This window comes from Mirounga angustirostris, unplaced genomic scaffold (assembly GCF_029215605.1).
Source record: "Mirounga angustirostris isolate CCGP_5_RB_7025 unplaced genomic scaffold, mMirAng1.0.hap1 SCAF_10, whole genome shotgun sequence".
Lineage (NCBI taxonomy): Eukaryota > Metazoa > Chordata > Mammalia > Carnivora > Phocidae > Mirounga > Mirounga angustirostris.
Window position 1 is genome coordinate 111,419,167 of NW_026991718.1, and position 24,349 is coordinate 111,443,515.

Below are 24,349 nucleotides of genomic sequence, written 5' to 3' on the forward strand. Positions count from 1 at the left end.
ATCTTGAAGAGTCCCTTTTCCTATTGTCTTTTTCTTACTGGTTTGAATGAGAAAATTGCAGCTCTGAGAGTTGCTGTCTCTTCCCCCACTCTCCCCTTTCCCTCCCTCAGGGACTGCTTTCATCGGGCCACAGCCCTAGTAGAGTTGGGCAGGGAAGGGGCAACATCAGAGGGAAGGGGATGGGAGCAAGCACCAGGTAGAGGGAAGAGCAAGTGCAGAGGCCTGCAAGCCTGAGATTTGAGGGCACATTTTCAAGGAATTCTGGACCACAGATCCAGGGAGGTAGAAAACTGGGAAAGATGGGGCTGGAGAGTTCTGAGGGATGAGACCCTAAAAGTCCAGAAGATGTACTTCCCAGAAGCAATGGGAAACCACTGCAGAATTTGAGCAGGAGACAAATGTGATCAAATCTGGATTTGGAAAGAAGCCCCTGCTGCCAGAGGAGAGAAATGCTCACTAGGAAACAGCTTGAGGGTGGAGAAGCCAGAGAGAGAATATACCAATAATTTAGGAGAGGAGGTAGGGTTACTAGTACATCCTGGATACCCCAGCTCACCCCCAACCCTTTTGCTCAGATTGGATGTATCAGGTATTTATTGTACAAACACTCATGCAGCAGTTTCTCTTTGCCAGGGACACTGGAATCACCATACAATTACTAATTCACTTTATCCTCACAATTTGTGAGGTAGTTTATGTTTTTTTCCTCCCATTTTACAGATGAAGAAATTGAATCACAGAGAAGTTAATTCATTTGTTTGGAGCTACACAGTTACTCAGTGCTAGAGCCAAATTCAAGCCATCATGTGGCCCTAGAGTGGGCTTTGCTAGCTCACAAGGGGAGGAGAGTTTGGTGAGAAGGGGAAGAAGGGGGAGGAGGGGAGGCTTGAGGACCACCCTGCTTCAGAGTAGCTGGGAAGGGAAGATAAAGGGCGACAGCTGCCCTGGGTCAGGAAGGAGCAGCCATCTGCAGTCCTGTAGCCCAGCATCCCTTTCGTGTCCAGGGACTGTTTTGGTCCCAGCAATGCTCAGGAGGTTGGAGGGCCAGCTGTGGCCTAAGGCTGAAAACAGAGAAGGAAGAGTTAGGGATTAAGGGAGTTTTCTAGGCTGGATTCAAAGCTAATAGTCTCTATCCGCAGGCATGTGTGGAGTTTTTGTGGGTTGGGCTGGCGGGGAGTCTGAATCCCAATGTGATTCAGTCAGGAACAGTATCTTTTCCCTTTTTTTCTGTTCTACAGCCCTAAGTAGGGAGACTCATGGAGTGCACAGAGGCCTGGGCAGAGGAAAACTCTGCCCTTGGACCCCCTAATGGCCCTGGGCCAGTTCTGTACATGTCTGGATCTCTGCCTTCTCACCGGTGCCTGGATGGGGCCTGACAGTTAGGTTTTCACCTCTGGGCCCACCCCAGTGGAGGCAGCTCCTCTACCTCCCATGCCTATCCACATCCTAGGATCAACCTGTTCAAACAGGCAGTAGATGACACGCTTTTACGTCTGAGACTCTAGAACCAGGAAGCCTGGGTTCAAAACCTACTCACCTCTTCCTGAGTACATGACCTTGGGCAGTCACTCAATTTCTCTTAGCTTCAGGGAAAAAAGCAAAATGGGGAACTGTAACCAGTGCTTTCCTCCTGGGGCTGGGGTGAGGATAATTAATGCTAATTATTAGCTAAGGTGATGCCTTCTGCAGAAAGCCCTCCTGGATCTCCCTCCCAACAGTGCCCTGCTCCTTATCCCTCAGAGAAGTCTCTTTGACACCACCCTGTTACGAGCTTCCATGACATTTTAGTCTTTTCCTTCTTAACATCAGTACACTGACAATTTATCTTTTTATGTGTGCCTGTTTGGAACTGCCTGGGAGCTCCATAAGAGTTGGGACAATTTATCTATTTTCTTCAAGGAATTGCTAAGTGCCAGTGCTGTGCCTGACACCCAATAGGCATTTTATAAACAACGCTGAATGCATGAGTGAGTGATCAACTCTATGAAATAGCTTCCATTGTTCTCCCCACTTCATAAACCAGGTAACTGACACAGACAAGGGCAGTGACTCACGGCACTATCAGTCCTTCTGTGTGTCAGGAATTGTGCTAAGAACTTTATGGATATTACCACATGTTATCCTCAAACCAGCCCCCCCCCCTTTTTTTTTTTGCACGAGGAAACTGAGACCCAGGCAGGTGCTTTCACTTACCCAAAGCCATTAGTTAGGAAGTAGCAGAGTTGGCATTCAAGACCTCTACTTGGGGCAACTGGAGCGGTGACAGAAGAAGGATTTGATGGGCTGTCTGAAGTGTGGACCAGGTGGGCGTGACCCACCTATCAGTGGGACTGTAGAGGGGGGGACCCTGACCTGAATGGTTTAGACTAGTGTGTTCTAAGTGGCCTGAGATCAAAGATTGGGCATTCAGACTAGGACCGATAAGGGAGTACAAGAATGGTGTTTTAGTGGAAGCTGTGTGGGGAGCGGGGTGCAGAACAGCTTGAGCAAAGGCTCTGCAATGGGACTGAGTCAGGCTCATTTAAGGGCTGAAAAGAGGCTGGGTATGACTAGTGTGGAAGGAGAAGGTGGACCACAGCTGTTTAGAACTGGACAGGCCCTAAGATCTTACCCAGTTCCTCAACCCCCTCTCTCATTTTGCAGATAGGAACAATGAGGCCCAGAGAGAAGTCCCACATCTAGCAAGTAGCAGAAACCAATCTGGGAGCCTTTCCTTTGTCCCCAAGGGCATGGTCTCTGAGCTTTGTTGGGAATCTTGGGAATCACTCTTGGGAACATTCTTTATCATAGCTGCAAGTTCAATCCATGCCTACTGCACCTTCTGCTTGGACCAGTTTCTAAAAATTTTCCTTTAGTTCTTGTGTAAACTATGCACAAGATAATTGGCACAGCATTGTTTATAACTGCAAATATTGGGAATGACCCAAATGCCCATCGGTAGGGGACCAGCTAAATAAACCATGGACTTTCTGACAACAGAATGACAGGCGGCAGTAAGGGAGGTGATGGAGCTCTCCATCTCCTAATACAGAGAGGCTTCCATGGGGACAAGCAAGAGATAGAATGGGGGTGGGGTGGGGAGTGAAGCTGGGTGAAAGGGAGGATAATAATCTATCTTTGTATTTGTTGTATATGCACAAAGAAACTTTGGAAGTCTATATAAGAAAATGAGATTACCAAAGAAGGCACTGGACAGAAGGGGAACAGGGTGGGAGAGGGAGACTTCATATATGCCCATTTATAATTTTTTTTTGGAATCATGTAAATGTATTTACCTATTAATAAAATAAGGTAATAATGAGGACAGCTGCTACTCAGCTAAGGCTGAATGCTGTCATATGGGAATAAGTGGTCAGTATGGTCAGATTTTCTAATTACTCAAGAGAAGCCAGAAATCTGGATTTTATTGTACAATCTCTTGGTTTTTAAATGTTGGCTCCATTTTTGCTCAGACATTTTTCAGGCCAAGTAAATAGGTCAGTGGGTCAGACACGGCCTGAGGGCCACCAGTTTCAGTCTCTAATGGCTTCCTGCTCCCAGGGCTGGAGTTCTCAAGCACCCCAGGGCCCCACCCCCATGTGGGCAGCAGAGGACAGAAAAGCACCTTGTCGTGCCCCCCTCTCCTGGCACCCTCAAACCCTTGCCCCTTGGGGCTGTGACATTTGGGGCTTTTAACTCAAGATCTGGGAGGCAGAGAGGGGTTATGAACTCTCAGATAATTCCCTCCCCCGGGGCCCTGCAGGCTTCGAGGCCCAGCTGCCTCCCGCTGCCCACCCATCTGTCCCTGGGAGGTGGGGACCGGAGTGAGGCTGGCAGTGATGGGGGTGGGCCTCAGATCGCTGGGCTCTGTCCAGACTCAGAATCCAAAAGGAAAAATCTAGAGACTATGAGAAAAGGAAAACGGGCTTGTCTGCACCTACTTGGTGTATGCTGAGTTAATTCACCAAATTACTGAATGCCAGAATTGGGAAGGCCCTAGGGGACCATGTCATCCAACTCCTTCCTTGCACAGATGGGGAGACCAATCTCAGCTCCCCACCCACTGCCCCAGGCCGTAGCCTTGTCACCTCTCTCCTGGACAACTGGACTGCAGCAGCCTCCTCATTAGGCTCCCTGAAGCCCCTCTTTTGCTCCTAATGTTCAGTCTCCACCCTTAGCCAGAGGGGTCTTTTTAAAAAAGAAATCTGATCAGGTTCCCTGTCTGCTCAAAACCTCCAGACTACTTCCTACCCCACCTCGAGCCAAAATCCTCAGCGCTGCCTACAATGTCTCTCCTGCTCTCCTCTCTAACCTTGCCTCCTCCTGTCTTTCCCTCCTTCATTCTGTTCCAGCCACTGGCTCTTTGCTGCTCTCTTACCATTCCAACCTAATCCCCCCTGCCCGGCTTTGTTCCCACAATTGCCCCCAGGTATTCACAAGGCTCCATCTTTCTCTTCTCTAAAATGTTGCCTCTTCAGAGGGGTTTTCCTGGTAACTTCCCCCTGCCACTCTATCCCCTCACCTGCCTTATTTTTATCCACAACATTTATCACTGTATGATGTTATAATATGCATTTATTCGTTCCTTTTCTAGAATATAAGATCTGTGAAGGCAGCAGTCATGTCTATGTCGTTCACCACTGTGTCCTCCACACTTAGCGCAACTTGGCACGTAGATGTGTAGGGATCCCGAGCCAGCCGTGACATGAAAGGACACAGGTCTATAATTGAAGTGACAGCCAGTTCTGAATCTGCCGTTACCTGCTTAGGTGACCTTGAGTGAGTCACCTCACTTCTCTTCTCTGGGCCTCAGTTTCCTCATTTGTAAAACAAGGCAGTCACTAAGACACCTTCAGTTCAACCGTCCTGGAAGGTCTTCCCTGTTCCGATGTCACTTTCTTCCCTATAGAATCTGAAAGTCCTTGAAACAGACATAATTGTGTTTATTTATTTACTTATTTTTTTTAAAGATTTTATTTATTTATTTGAGAGAGAGAGCACAAGAGGGGGGAGTGGGAGAGGGAGAAGCAAACTCCCTGCTGAGCAGGTAGCCCAATGCGGGACTCGATCCTGGGACTCCAGGATCATGACCTGAGCCGAAGGCAGTCGCTTAACCAACTGAGCCACCCAGGCGCCCCTATTTATTTACTTATTGAGTAGTAAACACAGCCACATGGCTCCAAGTCCAGAGGTGCAAAGGAGACCCATTTGTCTGTCCTACCTTTCCTGCAGCCATCAGTTCCCCTTTCCAGAGGCAATCAATGGCAAGTTTCCTTTCTCAGTCTCTCTCTCTCTCATCTACTTATCTCTAAACCCTATTCCACCACTTTGAAACACATAGCTTAATTATACATAGTTCTGTCCTTTGTCTTTTGTTCACGGAATAGCACTTTGGGAGATCACTCCGTGTCAGTGCAGAGAGATTGCCCTTGCTCTTTTTCATGGCTTCACAGCCTTCCCTTGCATGGGTGGTCCATACTCTACTTCACCAACCCCCTAAATTAAACGGGCAGTTAGGTTGTCTCCAGCCTGTTACAACAATCCGTTAGTGAACACACCATTTTGGGTATCTGAAGACTAAATCCATTTGCTGATGGAATGGTATGTGTGTTTATAATTTAGATAGATGTCTCTGTAGGGACCATGCCAATGTCTCCCACACATACTGGCACTGAGTAAAAATGCTTGTAAAGGGGCTTTTAAAATGGACTGCAATATGGCCTCAAGACTCCTTGCAGATGGGGAGATCACTCCACCTTGCTAAGCCTGTTTCCTCTTCAAAAAAATTATCCTACTTCATGATGTGTGGTGGTGAGGATCAAATGAGAAAGTGCTCAGCACATTTCCTGGCACACATCAGGGCCTCTATAAAGATTAGCCACTCCTCCTCTGCTTAATGTTATTATCTGCCCCCAGACTGTGGGCTCTCTGGGAACAAGGACCTTGTCTGCCCTGTTCACTGCCGTAGCACAGCTCCAGGCTAATGGAAGGTATCCAATAATTACTTATTGAGTGAATGAGTCCACTTCTCAATGTCACTTTACCCACCAGGCCCTCCTTTGTGATCTAGCTCCTGCCTACCCATTCAACTTCATCTCCTATCCCTTTTCCCCCTTCTCTGGGGGAAAAGCCCCCTTCACTGGGCTCTGTCCAGACTCAGAATCCAAAAGGAAAAATCTAGAGACTATGAGGAAAGGAAAACGGGCTTGTTCCAGCTACACTGGCCTTCAGGTTCCGTCCTGCCACAGTGCCTTTGCACATGCTGTTCCCCCTGCATGAAACAATTTCTCTACCTCACTTTCACCCATAGCCTCTCCATTTGCTAAGGTGAGAACGTTGGGACGTGTTGGGGAACTAGGGCTCAAGAATTGTGGAGGAAGATGAGGCAAAGAAGAAGTTGTGCTCATAGACAAGCACCAGGAGACACGGCCCTGAAGGGTCATTGCAGCACTTCTAATAAGATGGAAAACAACTTAAATGTACCCCCACGAGAGAATTGTTTAGTAAATATGATGCTTACCGCCACACTGACAAGCCAGAGACAGGTGGATAATGCCTAATGTCGGTGAGGACGTGCATCACCAGTGGGGTGTAAATGAGTACAGCCGTTCTGGAGAGGAGTGTGGTAGTATTTAGGGAAAAGAAGCATATTCATGCCTGTGACAAGTGTGTAAGGGTGTTCAGGGTGGCTCTGTGGGGATTGATGGGGAGAAAAAAAAGGGAACTCAAGCATCCACAACCACAGGAAAGGACAAGTGAAATGTGGCAGGGGAGCAGCTCGGGTTCTCTGGAGCTTCCAGGAGGAAGGAACTAGAGATACACAGAGTAGATGGATAGAGCTATAAATATCAGATGAGAAAAAATAAAGGAGCAGGACATGAACATGAGTTGTATCACAATATTTATCGGGATTTAAAACACATATCCAGTTGATCAGTATCTATTAAAACTGGCCATACCTAGCAACTCTGCTCCTGGATATACACACAACAGAAATGCACGCATATGTGTGTATACCCAAAGACACACGACTGTTCCCATCTGCACTTTGTAACAGCCCTACGCTGGAAACCACCGTATGTCACCCACGGCAGCAGAATGGTTTAACTGTGGTGTAATTCGACCAGTGGAATACTTTATAGCATTGAAAGTAAGTGATCCATCCACAACTACACAGAATAATAGAGATAAATCTCATGAACAAAATGTTGAGCAAAAGAAGTCAGACACAAAAGAGCACACACTGTGTAACTCCATTTGTATAAATTTCAAAAACAGACAAAATCAATGTCTGGTGTTAGAAGTCAGGGCGGTGGTTACTCTTAGGGTAGTGGTTGGGAGGCCTTGAAGGGGATCTCCTAGTTCTGTTGTCTGATCTGGTTATATAGGCATGTTCCGTTTTTGAAAGTTTACAAACTATTGTACACTTATGATTTGTCTTCTTCTCTGCGTGTGTGATACCTTCATTAAAATTTTTAAAAATCGGGGCGCCTGGGTGGCTCAGTCGTTAAGCGTCTGCCTTCGGTTCAGGTGATGATCCCGGGGTCCTGGGATCGAGCCCCGCATCGGGCTCCCTGCTTGGCAGGAAGCCTGCTTCTCCCTCTCCCCCTCCCCCTGCTTGTGTTGCCTCTCTCGCTGTGTCTCTCTTTAAAATCTTTAAAAAAAATTTTTTTATTTAATTTTTTTTTAAGATTTTATTTATTTATTTGATAGAGAGAGACACAGCGAGAGAGGGATCACAAGCAGGGGGAGGAGGAGTGGGAGAAGCAGGCTTCCTGCCAAGCAGGGAGCCCGATGCGGGGCTCGATCCCAGGACCCCGGGATCATCACCTGAACCGAAGGCAGACGCTTAACGACTGAGCCACCCAGGCGCCCCTAAAATTTTTTTTTTAAATCCATAAGCACACAAAACAACTACTATGCATTTTGTAAGCAATCTCAAATAAATAAGGACATCTATCAAACATGGAGAGAGTTTTGGTGAGGTCAGAATTGAGGGGGGGTGGGGAGGAAAAGGAGGAAATGGTACAAACAAGAGAGGATCCTTGCAGACTTCCTCCTGACCCTGTGCTAAGAACTGAGCAGTGGGACCTATTCAACCCTCTGTACTTCAGTGCATAAGAAATAAATGTAAGGGACACTTGGGTGGCTCAGTCGGTTGAGCATCTGCCTTCGGCTCTGGTCATGATCCCAGGGTCCTGGGATAGATTCCCTCATCAGGCTCCTGGCTCAGTGGGGAGCCTGCTTCTCTCTCTGTCTGCTGCTCCCCCTGCTTGTATTCTCTCTCTCTCTGACAAATAAATAAATAAAATCTTTAAAAATAATAAAACAAAATAAAACCCTAAAAAAAATAAATAAGAAATAAATGTAAAATTTAATTTAGAAAGCTAGAAAAACAAATGAAATATGGCACTTCTACACCATAGAAAACATGGCAGCTGTCGGAAAACAGGAGCGTGATCTAAATATACCAATCAAAAATGTCCAGGAGTAAATGGACTACAGAGGAATGCATTTGTGAGCAATGCCCTCCATACGTCTTTCTGCCCTGCCACCCACATGATGGTCTCCCATATTTTCTCAGGGTTCCTAACTATACCTTTAAATGAGTATCACTGTTCTGAAAAGACACACTCAAACTGGGACTCTAAGGGGAACTGGAATGGGGGGAGGGGTGTCAAAAAGGAACTTGAGTCTTTTCTGTAATGTTTTCATTCTTGGTAAGAAGAATCTATTCCTGGAATTTAAAATGAATAGATTTAGTATTCAAGGTAGTAGTAAAGGCCAGTGCAGGGAGGCCTGGAATGTTCTGGCCTTGCATTCTCTTTGAGCTCACTTAAGATTTTTCAAGTCAAGCCATGGGACCATCTGTTGCCTGATGAAATCGGGGCAAGGGGAGTTGGAAGACAGGTCCCCACCTGGTGTCCCCATCTGGCTGCATGACCTCAGGAGGGTCCCATCCCCTTTCCGGGCCTCAGTGTCTTCATCTGCCCTACGGGAATCAGGTTTCTGTGTTACTGGGGGGTGTGGGAGGATGAAGTGAGGGCACAGAGGAAGAGCAAATGAATATAAGGATTATTCTCTGGGTCAGGGGAGGAGAAGGAGGGGAGCCCTCCCCTCCACCTGCTAAGCCCACAAGGGCGCAAAGGAAGCAGAGGGAGGGGCTGGGGACCACCCAGGAGAGCAAATAGTCCATCTGTGGGACAGGGGCACGTTGTCAGCAGCTGGGAGGCCCGGCCTGGACTACTCACAGGCCAGAGCCCGTAAGGCAACCACCCAGGCTGCCTGGAGAATTGGGATGTTGAGCGGGCTTCTAGTTCCTCCCAGCCCCAGTGCAGCCACAGTCTTGCTGCCTCTCCAAGCCCCCATCATCACTCTCCCACCCTTAACACCCCACTCCCAGGGCTGTACCCCCCCTTTTAGCCCATCCTAGCCCCACAGCCAAAGAGTGCTTTCACAAAGTAAACTCCATCATGTCCCATACTTCCTCAAAACCTTCCAGTGGCTTCTCACGGATCTATGAACAAAATCCAATCCCCTTACCTTAGCCAACAAGTCCTGGCATGATCTGCCACTCCCACCGCCCACCTCCAGCATAGGGGTTAAGAGCCTGGCGTCAAAGAGAATCTGCCCGGTTTAGAGTTCTGGCTGTTTTCTTCATTCATTCATTCAAAAATGTCTCTTGACCACCTACTGTGCACCAGGCACTGTTCTAGGCATTTGGGATACATCAGTGACAAATGAGATGAAGATTCCTGCTCTTGTGGACCTTCCTTTCTAGCAGAGGGAGATTAACAGTAAATACAAGTAAGTTAATTACATAACACACTGGAAAGTGACAAATGCTATGAAAACAAGGAGAAAAAGTAGAGCAGAGGAAGTTGATCAGAGTACAGGGAGGGGCAGGGTTTACATTTTAAAATGCAGTAGAGTGGTCAGGGTAGGTCTCACCGAGAAGGTGAAATTTAAGCCAAGACTTGTAGCAAGTGAAGGAGGGAGACAAGCGGACTGAGGGCTGAGGGAAGCAGTAAGGAGAGAGGTGGGAAGTGCCTCAGAGAGGCAGGGCAGGGCAGGCAGGTTCTTGTGGGCCCCGGCAAAGAGTTTGGCTTTTACTAAGTAAGATGGGAGTTTTGGGGGTTCTGACCATAGGGAGTGGGGGAGGCAGGACAGGGAAGGAGAGGAAGCCAAGCAGGCCTTGCAGAGGTCATGTGGATGGCAGCTTCAGCCTGATCCCACGGTGGGGACTGTGACGTGTAAGTTATACCTGAGTTATCCACCCACACCTGCACCCGCACCCGCGTCCCAGGCAAGGAAGGTGGGCTTTCATATCTCTGAGATAATGTGTTATAGCTTAGGGGGAAGCTAAGTCACCCCAGGAGGCTCCAGCAGCCTGTAGGCGGTCCTCCCTAAGGAGAGAAGCAAATGCTGGTCACTGAACGCATACCCAAAGATGGCACACAGTAAAAGGGGATCCTAGGGGGATGGGTACAGCATTGCCCTTGTTGGCTCCAGTCCCCAAACACCCAAGTCCCAGCAGCCATTCCCTTTTGGCCTGGGCTTAGGGTGGCTAAAGATTGGGGGCGTGCCCAGTGTGACCAGGCAGGGTTTTTCTGGTTAGGGATCACCCTCCCAGGCCCCCCATCCCCAAACCCCTACCCGAGGCTGCAGAGGGATACATCTCTGCAATATCCTGACCATGTGGCAGTCTAGGCTTCCTTCTGGGATTTGAACTAGTTACCCTTGAGTTAGCTCCGTTCATCTTTGAATACTTTGGATTTTAGAAAGTTCTGCTTCGTGTTGAGTCTACTCCCTCATTCCGTAAACATTGGCTGAGCACCCACTGTGTGCCAGGCACCATTCTAAGTTCTAGAGACACAGCAGCGAACAAGACAGATACGGTTTCCGCCCTCGAGCTTACGGCTGGAGAGGGAGATGATTGGAGAAAAGGATAGCATTTAGGTGCAGAGATCGGGGAAGCTGGGGAAGCTGTGTGGGCCTAGAGGAGACTCATGACCCTCGGGAAGACGTGACACCAAGCTGATAAGTGGAGGTATACCTGGACACAGGTACAAAGGTGCAGGAGAAAATTAATCCAAGCTAATGGAGGAGTGAGTGCAAAGGCCCTGAGACACTCCCCCCCCCCATTGCCTGCTACCCCCACTGCTACTCCCTGGGGCAGTGACCATCCCCCTCTTACTTGGATGGTTGTGGCAGCCTCCTCTTGGGTCTCCCACAGAAGGGCAACGAAGCTGGGATATGCAGTCACTAACTCTTTCCTCTTCTTGGTTAAGGGCCACTCCTGTGGGCCTTAACTCACCAGCATTCCCCAACTCAACTCGCATCTGTGAGCGGAGAAAGCAGGAAGCCACAGGCTTGTGCACCATTGTCTGCAGTTGACCTCCAGGGAGGGCTTAACGGGTTTGGTTGGGGCACCTACAGCTCCCTCTGTAGAACCGTCTGTTTAATGCCTCCTTCCCCTTTCTGACCTCATTTCCTACCTTCCTCCCCTTGCTCATTCTGTTCTATCTACACAGGCCTTGCTAGTCTTTCAATATGCCAAACAAAGCCTCATCTCAGGGCCTTCGAATTTGCTATTCCCTCTGCCTGGAACACTTTTCCCTCAGACATTCACATGGCTTACCCCTCACCTATTCCACATCTCTGCTCCAGTTCAACCTCTTCAGAGAAGCCCTCCCTGACCACCTTGTTGCAAATAGCCCCTCCATCAGTTTTTCTCTACCTTGTCCCGTGCTGTTGTTTTCCGTAACATTTATCTGCCTGACATATGATATATTTACTTGTTCGTGTGTTCATCGTCTGTCTCTCCTGCCGGACTGGAAGCTTTCTGAGGGCAAGAACCATGTCTGGTTTTTGCTCATGGCAGAAGCCCTATAACAGAGTCAGGGAAGTCAATAAATATTTGTGAAATAGATGGTTCTAAACATAGATGAAACATATGACTTCCCTCCCCAATACTTCCAGTGGCCAAGGGTGCTCTCTAGGGGCCAGTCACAGTCAATTTGGAAGCCTACTTCAACCCTTCCCCATCCAGGCCCACCTGGCAGGGGTCAAGGGTCAGCCTGGTCTAGCCCTCTTCGGGCCGCATGTGGAAGAGACCCAGTCCTGGGGTCTAGGCCCCAGGGATGCCTGGTAAGCCCTGTTTCTCTTTTGGCAAAAGTTCCTCCTTCCTTCATAGGACCTGTGCCTGCGTTTCTGAACCAGAAGGTGTTTACACAAAACATCTTGGGTTTGGCGACAAATTCACCCTCAGTGAGGAATCCTTAATGAATCTCCTTCTTTCCTCATGCAGGGCAGCTGAAGGGAAAATTAGCTCTGCCTCTAGCACTTGAAGGAAGCCAAAGGCCAGGCAAAGAGGAAGTGCTACCGGGGCTTCTGGGGCCACAATCTGGGGGAGAGTTTTTTTTTCCCAGGGTCCAGAGACAGCTGTGGTATGGAGACCAGAATGCTTCTAGACACACGTTTACTCCTGACTTTCTGTGTGACAAAGCATTGCTCTTCTCCTGGCCTCAGTCTGCAGCTATGAAATGGGCAGTAATAGCCCATCTGTACAAAAATTGTGAAATTCAAGTAAGGCAAGGGATGTAAAAGGGCTTGGTTACAAGGGATCTAATGGAGAATAAAAAGCTGGAATCAAGGAGGCAGGAAGTCAGAATTCTAGTCTCAGGTCTGCTGTTGATTTTGTAAGATCCTCACCACTCTCTGGGCCTCAGCTTTCTCAGCTGTACAATGAAGGGTTTGGGCATGAAGACCTATAGGGAGCCTTCTTGTTCTGAAGGGCAACCACATTTCTCCTGCATGCCTCTTTTTGGAGGTCCTTCCAAATCCCACGACCCACGCCAATTTGCTTTCTAGCACTTACAGAACTTCTTTTCTGAGCTGGCACTTCATCGCTCACTGCACATGATTTTCCAGCCCCTTCCTTGGGTCTAGGTCAACTACTCTGGACATTGGGCCCAAGAAAGGGGCTCAACGAATACTGGTGAAAGCTGAATTTTAAAAATGATTCCTGCCTCCTTCTGATCCTGCAGAGAGACAATGAGGGGGATTTTTATTCACTCCCATTTTATAAATTGGAAACTGAAGGTGTCAGAGGTTAAATATAAGTCACACTGACACATGGGCCTTCTTGGTGTTCCTTAAACAGGGGAAGAATGATTTGTATTACTCCAAAACACTTATCACTGCTCGCCATAGTATGTAACCACTTGTTTTGTCATGAACTGTCGGTGTTTCCCACTAGGATGAAGTTTCATGAGGACAGGGACTGTGTTTTGTTCACTGCTGCACCCTCAGCACCTAAAACTGCCTGGCACCTAGCAGGTGCTCAAGAAACCGGAAGGGAGGCAGGAGGGGTTAAGAGGCAGCTCTGTGGACTATGCTCTCTGAGCCTGCAGGGGGCGCTCCAGTCCCGCCCCCCAAAGCTAGGCCCCGCCTCTCGCGTCCTGCGGGCGCTCGAGGGTTGGAGCCTGCGCGCCACTGTTCTTTTAATTGCGCGTGCGCGTCGGAAGCTCTGCCCGTGCGCGTGCGCAGCCGAAGCATATCTCGAACGGAGTTTGAGCCGAGTCGCAGCCGATCTGGGTTGAGTCGGAGCTGCTGGGTACCATGCTATCCCCTGAGGCGGAGCGGGTGCTGCGGTACCTGGTGGAGGTGGAAGAACTCGCCGAGGAGGTGCTGGCGGACAAGCGGCAGGTAGGAGGCCCGTCCGCAGCGCTGGGGCCGGGGTTCGGCGGTTGGGGCCTGGCGGCGAGCGCCGTAGGGCCGCGCACAGGGCCCGGAATCCGGCTCCAGCGCGGGTTCCCAGGGGGCTGGTGGGCTTACAGCCGTGACCATAGACGTGGGGCAGCGGTGAGGCAAGGTGGGCCAGACACCTGGCACGGCGCCGCGCTTCACGCATTTTATTAGCACGTGTTAAATGCGCGCCTGCTCCGTGCCAAGGATTCCCTGTCTCCATCCTTCCTCCGCCCCTCGCCGTGCCCTCCGGACCCGAGCCATTACCTCTTTGGGGTTTACCTGAACACCTTTTTCAAAAGGCACTTCCTCCTCAGGCCCCGTCCCACTGACCGTGGGTGCACTGTCTTCGCCAAGGCTCTCGGGAGAAGAGGAAAAGAGGCCTGAGTAATCTTGAGATTGGGCCCGTGGGGACGCTTTGTACACCTGCATAGAAAGTCTGGGTCTTGTGCTAATTTAAGTGCTAAGTGTTTGGAGGGGGTTAATGGGGAGAGGGAGGATGATGTAATTGGATTTAGGCTTTAAAAGGATTCCTCTGGCTGCTGTGTGGAGCACAGAATGTAGGGGGGCAAGGGGCCCGTGAGCGGCCACTGCCAAGGTTCCTGCAAGGGATGGGTTTGGGCCAGGGTGGTGGTGATGGAGCCGAGTGAATGGGTCAGAGGTATATTTTGGAGTTGGATTTAGTAGGCCTTGATGATGCTTACATATGGGAGGTGAGGGAGTAGGAGTGAAGAATGATTCATGACTCCTCATCTCCAGTTAGAATAAGTGGATGATTGGCAGGGTATTTACTGAAAAGTGGAAGACTTGGATAAGTGCCCCTTAAACACTGCATCAGGGTATGCGGGATGATAATAAAGTAGTGATTAAAATGTCTCAGGCACTTACTGGGTGTGTCAGATACTATGCTAGCTCGTTTAGTTCCTGGCTCAGTAACGTGTGAGGTAGGTGCTATTCATACCTCCATTTCTCAGAAGGTGAAATTCCACAGCTCACAGCGGCCAGCGGGATTCAAACCTTGGTGTTGCGGAGGCTCCAGAGTCAGCACTCTCAAGAAACCGTTCTGCCTCCTTACTTCCTTAGCAGCTTCTGTGGTGTTAGTACCATCTCAGTGCCCCCCAGCCCTGCTGTTGCTGTCTGGTATCATTGGGCTTCTTGTGATGCTAGGTCAGAATGAGCTGGAGGAGCTTGTCCAGGGAGAAGTTTCTACTCCCCTGGTGATTCTGAAATGCCCTGAAGCTTGAGCATTAGCACTCCAGTGAATAATAACGAATTACCCGTTTAATCAGCAAACATTTCCCCAGCACCTTCTCTGTGGGGAGAACACCTGCACAGAGCATTGTCTTTAAAGACCTGGAAACTGAATAGGGGAAGAAATACATTTACACATGAGTGTGTTTTAGGCGTGACATTGGAAGAAACCCAGGAATGATGCCTTGTCTCTGTTGGGTTTTAACAGCCCCTGGTCTGTTGGGAGGTGATGGTGTGAGGCAAGAGGGAGCTGAGTTCCCTCCTGCCCCTGTGCTTTGCAGATTGTGGACCTGGACACCAAAAGAAATCAGAACCGGGAGGGCCTACGGGCCCTGCAGAAGGATCTCAGCCTCTCTGGTAAGTCAGGGTTTTGTCACCGCAGCCCTGGAGGTGTGTTGTTTTTCCTTCTAAGGCTTTCAGCTTATTCCTAATAGAGACGAAAAGCTACACATGTGTGACACAGCCTGTGGAGATGAGGGAGAAAATGTTACAGGTCTGACATTGGTCTGCTTGCTGTTCTAACACCCCAAGCAAATTACTGGTCTTTGCTGTTCCTGTTTCCTTTGCCTGGCTCACTCTTTCCTCAGATGGCTGCAGGGCTCATGCCTCGCTTTCTTCAGATCTCTGCCCAAATGTCACATAATCAGTGAGGCCTTGTCAGACCATCTGGTAAAGTAACAAGGTCCTCCCCTTCTCTGGCATCCCCCATCCTCTTACTCTGCTTTATTTTTCTCCAGAGTACTTAGTCTTATCAGGGCCTCACGGATCGTATCTTTGCTTATTTATTCCTTCTCCTCCACTATATCATAAGCCCGATGAGGGCAGAAACTTTGTCTTGTTCTGCTGTGTTTTCAGCATCTAAAACAATGCCTGGCAGAGAGTAAGTGCTCAAAAATATTTGTTGAAAGAGTGACCATTTGCCATTTCAGAAGATGTGATGGTTTGCTTCGGGAGCATGTTTATCAAGATGCCTCACTCTCAAACGAAGGAAATGATTGAGAAAGGTAAGGCCTTCTGGGGATGGGTCAGGGACACGTCTCCCCCTGCCAGCCTTGGTCTTAACCCAGAGCTGAGAGTCAGACTGTGGGCCATTTGATGAGTGGCAGCTCTGTTATAGGGCTCAGACAGATGTGGGTTTTAATCCTTGCTCTGCCACTCTGAGTTATTTCCTCATCTCTGAAGGAGGGGATGCATCTCCAGAGCACATTTGTGAAGTGGGGATAAAACAGACTAGCCAGCATGTGTACTTATCAGTGCTTGTTTATCAGTGAGGAACAAGCTGGGCCACAAATACAGAAAACCCAACAAATGGAGGCTTAGGAAATCTGGTTCTGTTTTTCTCGTCAGTTGTCCAGAGGTGGGGAGTCCAGGACTGGCACGGACGCTCAGCAAGGTCACCTTCACGTATTCTTGGAGCAGTTGTGTCATCATTGCAGGCCAGGCTGCAGGATGGGCAGAGGGCCAGCTTTCTCCATACATGGCCTTGCCTTCTATTTCCAAATAATGCTGTCCTCCTCAGAGACTGCTGACATCTCATAGGCCAGAACTAAGTCACGTGCTGCTGCCCCCCCCATAGCTGCAAGGGAGCCTGGCAGAGTGCGCTTTTATCTTTCACATCACCTGCCATAGAGCCAGTGGAGGTTTGGGGAGAGTGAGCCTCTAGGGTCTGCCACGGCCTAGGCACTCGGCATGTTACTCAAATCTTCATAACCATGATGCTGGAGGCTCTTTGGAGAAGCATCATAAAGGCAAAAAGTCAAGGTGCAGATGGGTCCTTGGCTGGAAAAAGGAAAAATTATGCATGTTTCCTCTTTCCCCACCCTTGAAAATGTGTGTGCCAAGAGGACCAGCAAGGTCGCCTCTGTCCCTGAAGGCAGAATTTCCCTATCCCTGTTGAAATAAAATTTTAGCAAAGGAGACTATATCAGCTTAGAGAAGTTTCCAGCTTCATGTTGAAAAATGCACACTAATGTTATGGTTATAAAATTAAGAGTTGTTATTGCATGTGAGTGATGGGCTGCAGGCCACTCAGGCTGAGCTTTCAGAGGGGGTCACTTGCCTGGGTTCAGGATCTGGTCCTCAGCTGTCTCGGCCCACAAATGTGGTCTTGTCACCATACGCAGAAGGGTTCTGGGACATTATCATCACTGGTTCTCAGGGGTCGATGTGAGCTAGATAAGCTCATAAGAGACCAGGGTTGCTCATTTACCATGAGCACTAAAACCGTTGCCCAGGTGAGAGGGCTTGGCTGCTTGGGGCTTCTTCCTGTCAGAAAGAATGAAAATCTGTGGGGAAAACAGACTAGCCAGCATGTCATCGTGAGCAGGTGGAGTCGGGTCACATTAGGCAGTTGTGTCACCAAGCTTTGTAGCCTCTACTTCCTCATAGTGCAGTTTGTGTTCACGTGTAATCCATCTTGGCAAGATAGTCTTTTCTGTTCACGGTGAATTAGGTTAAGCTTGAGCATCAGGCTTGCCCATTGATTGTTTAGGTCACATATTACCACCGTCATGTTGTTTAAAAACCGCTCACCTTGATGGACTTGGGTTTGTAAGATTCCTTAGCCACACATTTTCCAGCCATCTTGGATGGGCTGGGTCTAAGTTCTTCATTCTGGTCTGATGTTTCAATTTTCTGTAATTTCATTGTGGGAGGGGGACCTAAAGTCCAGATATTACCCACCACCACCACCACTGAGCAGCCCAAGGTACTTTGCATAATGAAAATAGGTCAGTGGACAGGGTGCTCAGTCCTGTCCTGGGCTCACTCAGCCATCTTGGGCAGATCACCTCCCTTCTCTAGCTCTTTAGTTCCTTCCTCAGTTGGTCTCTGAAGTCCCCTTCTTCCTGAATCCCAGGAGCCTTTGCTTTCAAGGAGGCTAGGGAGAAGCTGACGTCCCCAGCTGCCTTCGGGTCACTGTGTCTGTAGTATAACCCCATCCTCCGCCCACCTCATTTTTCAGATCAGGATTACCTGGATAAAGAAATAGAGAAACTCCGGAAACGACTTAAAGTGAAGGTCAACCGCCTCTTTGAAGCCCAAGGTATGGGCCTGGAGGGAACTGGAAACCAGGAGGGGAGAGAACTATCAATGTCAGCATGGACTTTGCAGAGCACGGTTGGGAAGCCCCTGCCAGGTGGGCAGGCGAGGGCCTGGGCAGCACGTGGGCCGTGTAGAGGCTGTGGGCAGGGGCAGCGGTCATAGCCACCCAGAGATGGAATGGGCAAGGAGGGTTGCGGGGTCTTATTCCTGTCACGAGTCTTTTTCCTGCCATAAGAGGAACAGCCTGGGGTATCTCACATGATATCCTAGGGCATGGTATAGGAACCAGGACAGCTCTGACTGAGGGGACGCAGAAGGCCTTCGTCAGATGGTCAAGCTCAGAGCTGAACTTCTGGGTAAACCTAACCACTCCAGATTGGTCACAGCTCTGGCAGAAATCGGTAGGTTTCTGGGCAGCAGAGTCGTGACTCTGCAGGTCCTTGGTGACTCAGGTGCCTCGTCCAGTGCATTGCAGAATTTGAGGCCCTTCCCTGTTAGACCTTAAGGCCAAGTGTTTGGCAGCATGAATGCAGCATAAGCCTCTTTCCTGGGCCTGACTCCAGGGCCAGCAGGAGGTTGGACAACAGGAGGCCCAACTTGCTGATGGATTGTTTTCTCCCCCTAGGCAAACCAGAGTTGAAGGGTTTTAACCTGAACCCCCTCAACCAGGATGAACTTAAAGCTCTCAAGATCATCTTAAAAGGATGAAACTCAAGAACCAAGATGGGGTACCAAAGACAGCTTCTCCTCCCCCCTCCCCCCCCCGACCCAGCAGTCATGGAGGACCCAGGACTCTCCAGCTTTATAACCTGCAAGGACATGATCTACCCTATTAGGAGATAGGCGTGAGGAATCCGAGCATGAGAAGCCTCTGTCTGTGGGGATTGCTGCTCTGTGATGGCAGGAGGGAGCCCTCAGCCTACCATTGTCTGCTGGGTCCAACCACTGGAGCTGGATGGACACAAGACCCATTGATAGGCCCCGGCAGCCACCAGTGGGGGGTGGGGGCTGTGCCTGTGAGGGTGTGAGAATGACCACAGCAGGCACTTTTAACAAGGGCCTGCTGTTCAGATGGGCCCCTGGCAGCCGCGGGGAGCATCATTCCTGCATTCCTTTCAGGAAGAGAGGCATTCTCAAGCAGCATGTAGTGGAATTGGAATAAAGCAGGCAGCTCACAGGTGGTTTCTGAATGCAGGGCAGAATCTTGGTGCTTCGTAGTTCACCGCAGCCTTCTGTGGGGCACACGCCATTCCCCACCGTGGCCTCCACTTTGGCCCTTTTTTCCTGCTTGTCCCCGGGATGGAGCCCAGCGTGGATGCTGCGTCTCAGACTCATGCACCTGCTATTTAGTCAGGAAGGCCTTACAGAGTCCTGTACCACGGATGAGGGAGGGAGCTGCCTCTTCACGTGGCCCTCCGCCACCTCTGAAGGCAGGGCCCGGGCCAGACTGCTCAGAGTTACCGCCCGCCCGCCCTCAGCGGTCTCAGATCCGGGGGTGAATGTGCTGTGAGGACAGCACTGTGTCTTTCATGTTCTTTGAGGGCTTAATAAACGTTTCCTAAATGAATGAACAGTAGCTTCTGTTCTTTACCTCATCTCGGCCTTAATTGAGGGCACGCTGCCTTGAGGACACCACCTGCAAAGGGACAGTGGCTCCTGCTGGGAAATGATAGCAGGACTCGACAGGCAGTAACAATGATGGTGGCCTCACCTGGCCCCCTCGCTCCACTTGGCTCCAGACCATAATGATATGGGAACATAGGCTGGTACGGCCAGATCTTAACATTTTGTGTTGTTTTTTTTCCAAGAGGAGCTAGAAATTTGGATTTTTAAGTTGAATCTTCTGTCTTTTAAATATTGCTAATGCAGAAGTTTTTAAAGACTTGGGTGTTGGCCAAACAGAATACCTTACATAAGGCAAATTTGACCCATACCTATGATTTTGCATCCTCTTGAGTATTTTAAGTAGAAAATAGCGTGCGTTTTCCCCATGATGGCCCTGAAATGGGGAGGTGGAATCGGAAGCTAGGTGTCTGTCCGTAGTAGACTAGTTAAAGGAATCGATAGCTCCAGACAGTGGAATATGGTACACCTGTCATCAAGAAGAAGGAAGCTTCTCGAAGCACTGACTGGGAACAAGTTCCAAGATATAGTAGGTGAGAAAAGCAAGTGGACAGATAGCGTCTAATCCAATCATCTGTGTGCAAACACTGCATGGCTCCCTCCCAAGACAGAAGCTGCAGGGTTGGAGCACAAGGTTCAAAGATAAGGACACATGGCTGCTGTAGTGCCTGGGATGTGGGCCTGGCTCACGACTGGTATCGGAACGTTGCCCCTGCCTGTCTAGCGGGGTGGTGGCTAGGCCAAAGAGCCAATCAGATTGGCTGTCCTGGAAATGAGGAGCCTGTGTCTGGGGCTGTGTGGTCTTACCTCCGTCACAGGGTGCAAGGAAGTCCCCACACTCTGGAGGCAGGACGCCCGGAGTGGCCTGGCTTCTGGCCTTGCCAAGGCTGGCTGGTTCACTTCTGGGGTTTGCCAGTATTTTTCCTTCCAAAACGCTGCTATTTGCAGCCAGAGCTGTCCCGCAGCAGAGAGAGTTGCAATGGGAGCTGCCTGGGTCCCATAGTAGATCCCCTGTGGAGCGGTTCACCCCCAGCCTGCCCTGTGGCAATCTCTCTCAAAGGAAGAGGAGGCTTAGGAATGGGGAATATGGAGAAAACGCAGAACTTTCACCTAACTCCCTATGCCATGTCCTTGCCTGCCAGGCCAAGGCTTTCTGAAAGCTCAGCTCCCAGGAAGACGCAGAGAGGCACTTCCATCACCCAGCTGAGTGCACCTTTGCAGAGACCCTCGCTAAGCAGCTCTGCCTTCCTGATCCTTGCCTTGTCCATCTGAGAAATGGGGATGCTCTGGCCCACTGGTTTTCAGATGGTCAGGGGAGCTCCATGAGTTCCGTGACACACCAGGTCAGGATGTTGAAAGGAGACAAAGATGTATTTAAGGCTCAGCCCTTTCCCAGAGCCCAATAAACACAATCTAATAACTTTGCTTTGCAAGTACACCTTAAGACCAGTTCCCTAGCCCCTGAACCCCTCCTCCTGAAGGATCATTTTAACCTTTGAGACATCAAAGGGTCAGATCGGGGAGGACTTGGCTTCAGCCATCATCAGCATCCCCCGAGCCGGGGCCCAGGGCGCAGTGACTCCAAGCAGGGCCTGTGTTCCTTTATTAGATGCGGTCTCTCTGGGGTAGCAGGGCTTGCCGTAGCTGTCCTCGCTGGGCCTGATCGCCAAGCCAGTCCCGCAAGGTTAAAACACAGTCCCAGGGATTGGCTGTCTCCGGGTACAGAGGTGCCTGGGGTGGGGTGGGGGCATCCAGGGGACCCAGACAAGCGGCAGCAGACAGCGAGCAGGCAGTGGCCCACCCAGCCCGCAAAGCTGCTGCCAGGCCAGAGGGAGGGAGGCAAGTGCTCTGAGGCGCCGCTGTGCTGGGAACGGGTCAGGAGGGGACTGGGGGGGCACCTCCTGGTCGGGTCGCTGTCCCTGCTGCCGGGACTAACTGGAGGCTTTCTTCTGGCTCTGAAGGGAGCGGAATAGCTGCCTCAGCTGGTTGTTCCGGTCATTGACGCAGCCTGGAAGGGAAGCCGAGTGTTGGCTGGGATGGCCTTGGTAGTGGAGGCACGGGGGGTGGGGGGTGGGGGGAGCTGGGAGGGGCGTGCACCCCCGGATGGCCTATGGTTTGCGTCCTGCCTGCACTCCGTGGCCCTTGAGCAGGTCATTGACCCGCCTCCAGCTTAGTTTGCTCATCTGTAAACCAGGATGCCTGCTTTCAGGAGGGAATGTAAGGATCACCAAAAAGTTAACATTCATTTCAGCTTACCCCGCCCCAGGTGCTGAATGTGGATTAATGTGTTGAGCCCTCACAGGAATGATGTGGAGAAGAGAAACTGAGGCTCAGAGAGGTTAAGAAATGTGTTCCAAATCACACCGAAAGTAGCAGAACTGAGACTTGAACCCAGGCTCTGTTGCGCCAGAGGCCAAGCTCTTAACCACTGCTCCACACGACCTTTCCTCTTGGCTGTGCTTGCTGGAAACACATCGCAAGCTAGCATAGTGCCTGGTCCCTAACAGGTTAAGCGTTAGCTTCCTTCCCTTCCCCAACCCCATAGGGCAGGCACAATGGTTGAGAGATCAATTTTCCCCACAAGCGGCCCCTGCGCTCCTGGAAGTGTGTCCTAGGCGGTCCCTGCTTGAAAGGCCAACGCGAGCTTCCGAGATGCCTCCTCTTCCAGCACATTCACGGTGTCACTCACTTCCTGCTTGTCCTCAGCGGGTCTGTGAGGCAGCTCCATGGTCATTAAGTTGTGCCAGGCACATGGATGGCACTCACAGATGCTGGCTGAGTGACTGGCTCGCTGTGGCCACAACTATTCTGTCCTGCAGGCATCTGCCATCTTTCTTAGCAGCCCCGAGCCCCATCCCTGCCTCCTAGGCACTCACTGGCTATCAAGGCTTCACCCAGCTGAGGCCCAGTACATGTGTCCCCAGGGTTTGCCAAAGCTTTGGTTCTTTCACAACTCCCAGATCTTCGTGTCCAATGCGAACGTCTTCTTGGAGTTACCTGCTGATCTTTACACCCAGAAACCCCTCAACATTTCCCTTACTCATTCCGTCCATGCTCTTCCCACCCCAACCAGCTTGTCTTGTACTCACTACCATCCACCCAGACACTCGCCTGGAGACTTGGGAATTATTTGACAGTGGCTGTCAACCTAGGCTGCACTTTAGAGTCAGCTGGGCACTTTTAAGAAGACTAATGGCCAGACCAACTGTATCTTGACCTTCAGCAGGCATTAGTATTTTTGAAAGCTCCTGCAGAATTCCTATAGCAGCCAAGATGGAGAGAACCACTGTTCTGCATCTTTGCCACTCGAACCGGGCCCGGGCACCAGCATTCATATCTGAGGCGGATGATTGGCAAAGATAGCTGCAACAACTCCTTCCGTTCCTCTATGCACAAGTCTCTGCAAGGTGCTTTGGTGCTCCTCCATCTGGAGGTGGGGGCCACTTCCTTGCCCCGTGAATCTGGGGTGGAGCAGCTTTGACGGATGGATTGTGGCAGAATGACACTATACTGTGGGGCTTCTGAGCCTAGGCCTCAAGAGGCTTCCCTAGGACTTCTCTCACCTTCTCGGAACCCTGAGGCTACCATGTGGGGCCGGACTGCTGGAGGACGGGTGGCCGCCTGGAAAGAGAGACCCAGCTGACAGCCAGTATCAACCACCACACGTGTGAACGGGGCTCTTCTAGGCCACTGGGTCTCAGTGAATCTGCCGGGCGCATGCAGCCCTCTGAGCAACCCAGGCAAGACCTGAAGAATCCGCAAATAAGACAGTAGTTGTTCTAAGCCTCTGGGTTTGGGGAGGATTGGTTTGTTATATAACAACTGCTAACTAATAGAGCACCACCTGGGAGCTTGTTAGAAATACAGAATCTTAAGCCCCCACTCCAGACCTACTGAATCATAACCTGCATTTTAACAAGATTTGCAGATGATTACATGCACATCAAAGCTTGAGAGCACTGGATAGTCATCTTCCAACAACATAACTCGGTAGACCCTAGGGAATCGGCTGGAGAAAAGTCTTTCATAAACGCCCTCTCCTCCGCCTTCCTCAAGCAAATTACTTGACATCCCAGGCTTCCTTGCAGCTGTCGTGGCCACGTGACCCAGTTCTTGCCAGTAAGATGTCAGCCCCAGGAGGGTTTCTCTTTTGGAATAGAGTCCAAACTTGAAGGAAAGCCTTGGCCCTCAGGCCTTCCTGCTTCTTCCTGCCTGGGACAAGGACAGTGTCTGGAGCTGGAGCAGCTCTCTTGCAACCATGAGGCAACAAGCTAAGTGTGGCAAAGCGGAAAGAGGAAAGCTCTGGGTCTCTGGGGGCATTTTGCCTCCATTGTGTCAGCCCTGCCTGGCCTACCCCAAGACTTCCTGTGGCTCAAGACACATCACTCGCCCTGTGTAACTATTAGTTGGCTTTTCAGTTGCTTGCAGCCAAACTCAATCCTAAAACATACCAAACTCCAAAAAAGATTTAAAACTTCATAAAAAAAAAATAAGCCACAAATAAAATTTAAAAGCAAATAACAAATTCAGGAAAATATTTACCATAAGTTTGACAGAGGTGTAATATAATCAATGTATTAATATCCAAGGCCTTTATAAATTTAGAAAATAGTCTACTGAAAAATACATAAAGAGTATGGACAGCTTACAAAAGAAGAAACGCAAATTGAAAAATCCAAAACCTCACCAATAATCAATGGAACAC

At 50.0% G+C, this 24,349-nt stretch overlaps 2 protein-coding genes across 6 annotated transcripts in view; one reads left to right on the forward strand and one right to left on the reverse strand.

Annotated features, from left to right (window-relative positions):
• Positions 1-13,501: 13,501 nt before the first annotated feature.
• On the forward strand, positions 13,502-19,588 carry PDRG1 (p53 and DNA damage regulated 1). 5 transcript variants are annotated; one of them, XM_045885557.2, is made up of 5 exons: positions 13,502-13,689; positions 15,261-15,336; positions 15,909-15,983; positions 17,942-18,022; positions 18,647-19,588. In XM_045885557.2, the coding sequence occupies exons 1-5, from the start codon at positions 13,603-13,605 to the stop codon at positions 18,727-18,729; spliced, it is 402 nt and encodes a 133-aa protein (XP_045741513.1). In that variant the 5' UTR covers positions 13,502-13,602; the 3' UTR covers positions 18,730-19,588. The 5 variants fall into 5 exon arrangements, with proteins under 5 accessions (XP_045741513.1, XP_054366014.1, XP_064429036.1 ...); XM_054510039.2 differs by having other exon boundaries at positions 13,510-13,689; positions 17,942-18,115; XM_064572966.1 differs by having other exon boundaries at positions 13,516-13,689; positions 15,188-15,336; positions 15,835-15,983; positions 17,942-18,115.
• Positions 19,589-21,575: 1,987 nt separating this feature from the next.
• The window catches only part of TTLL9 (tubulin tyrosine ligase like 9), a 38,574-nt gene continuing 35,800 nt past the window's right edge, over positions 21,576-24,349 (reverse strand). The window contains exon 15 of the mRNA XM_045885555.1: positions 21,576-21,652. Within this exon, the coding sequence (XP_045741511.1) occupies positions 21,576-21,652 (77 nt within the window). The remainder of the gene's footprint in view (positions 21,653-24,349) is intronic.

What these genes read in the sequence shown, in the direction of transcription:
- PDRG1 (XM_054510039.2), top strand. Translation starts at nt 13,603, where the DNA reads ATGCTATCCCCTGAGGCGGAGCGGGTGCTGCGGTACCTGGTGGAGGTG. An exon ending in GAAGGATCTCAGCCTCTCTG is followed by an intron (nt 15,337 to 15,908) that starts GTAAGTCAGGGT and finishes TTGCCATTTCAG; the next exon opens with AAGATGTGATGGTTTGCTTC. An exon ending in GAAGGAAATGATTGAGAAAG is followed by an intron (nt 15,984 to 17,941) that starts GTAAGGCCTTCT and finishes CTCATTTTTCAG; the next exon opens with ATCAGGATTACCTGGATAAA.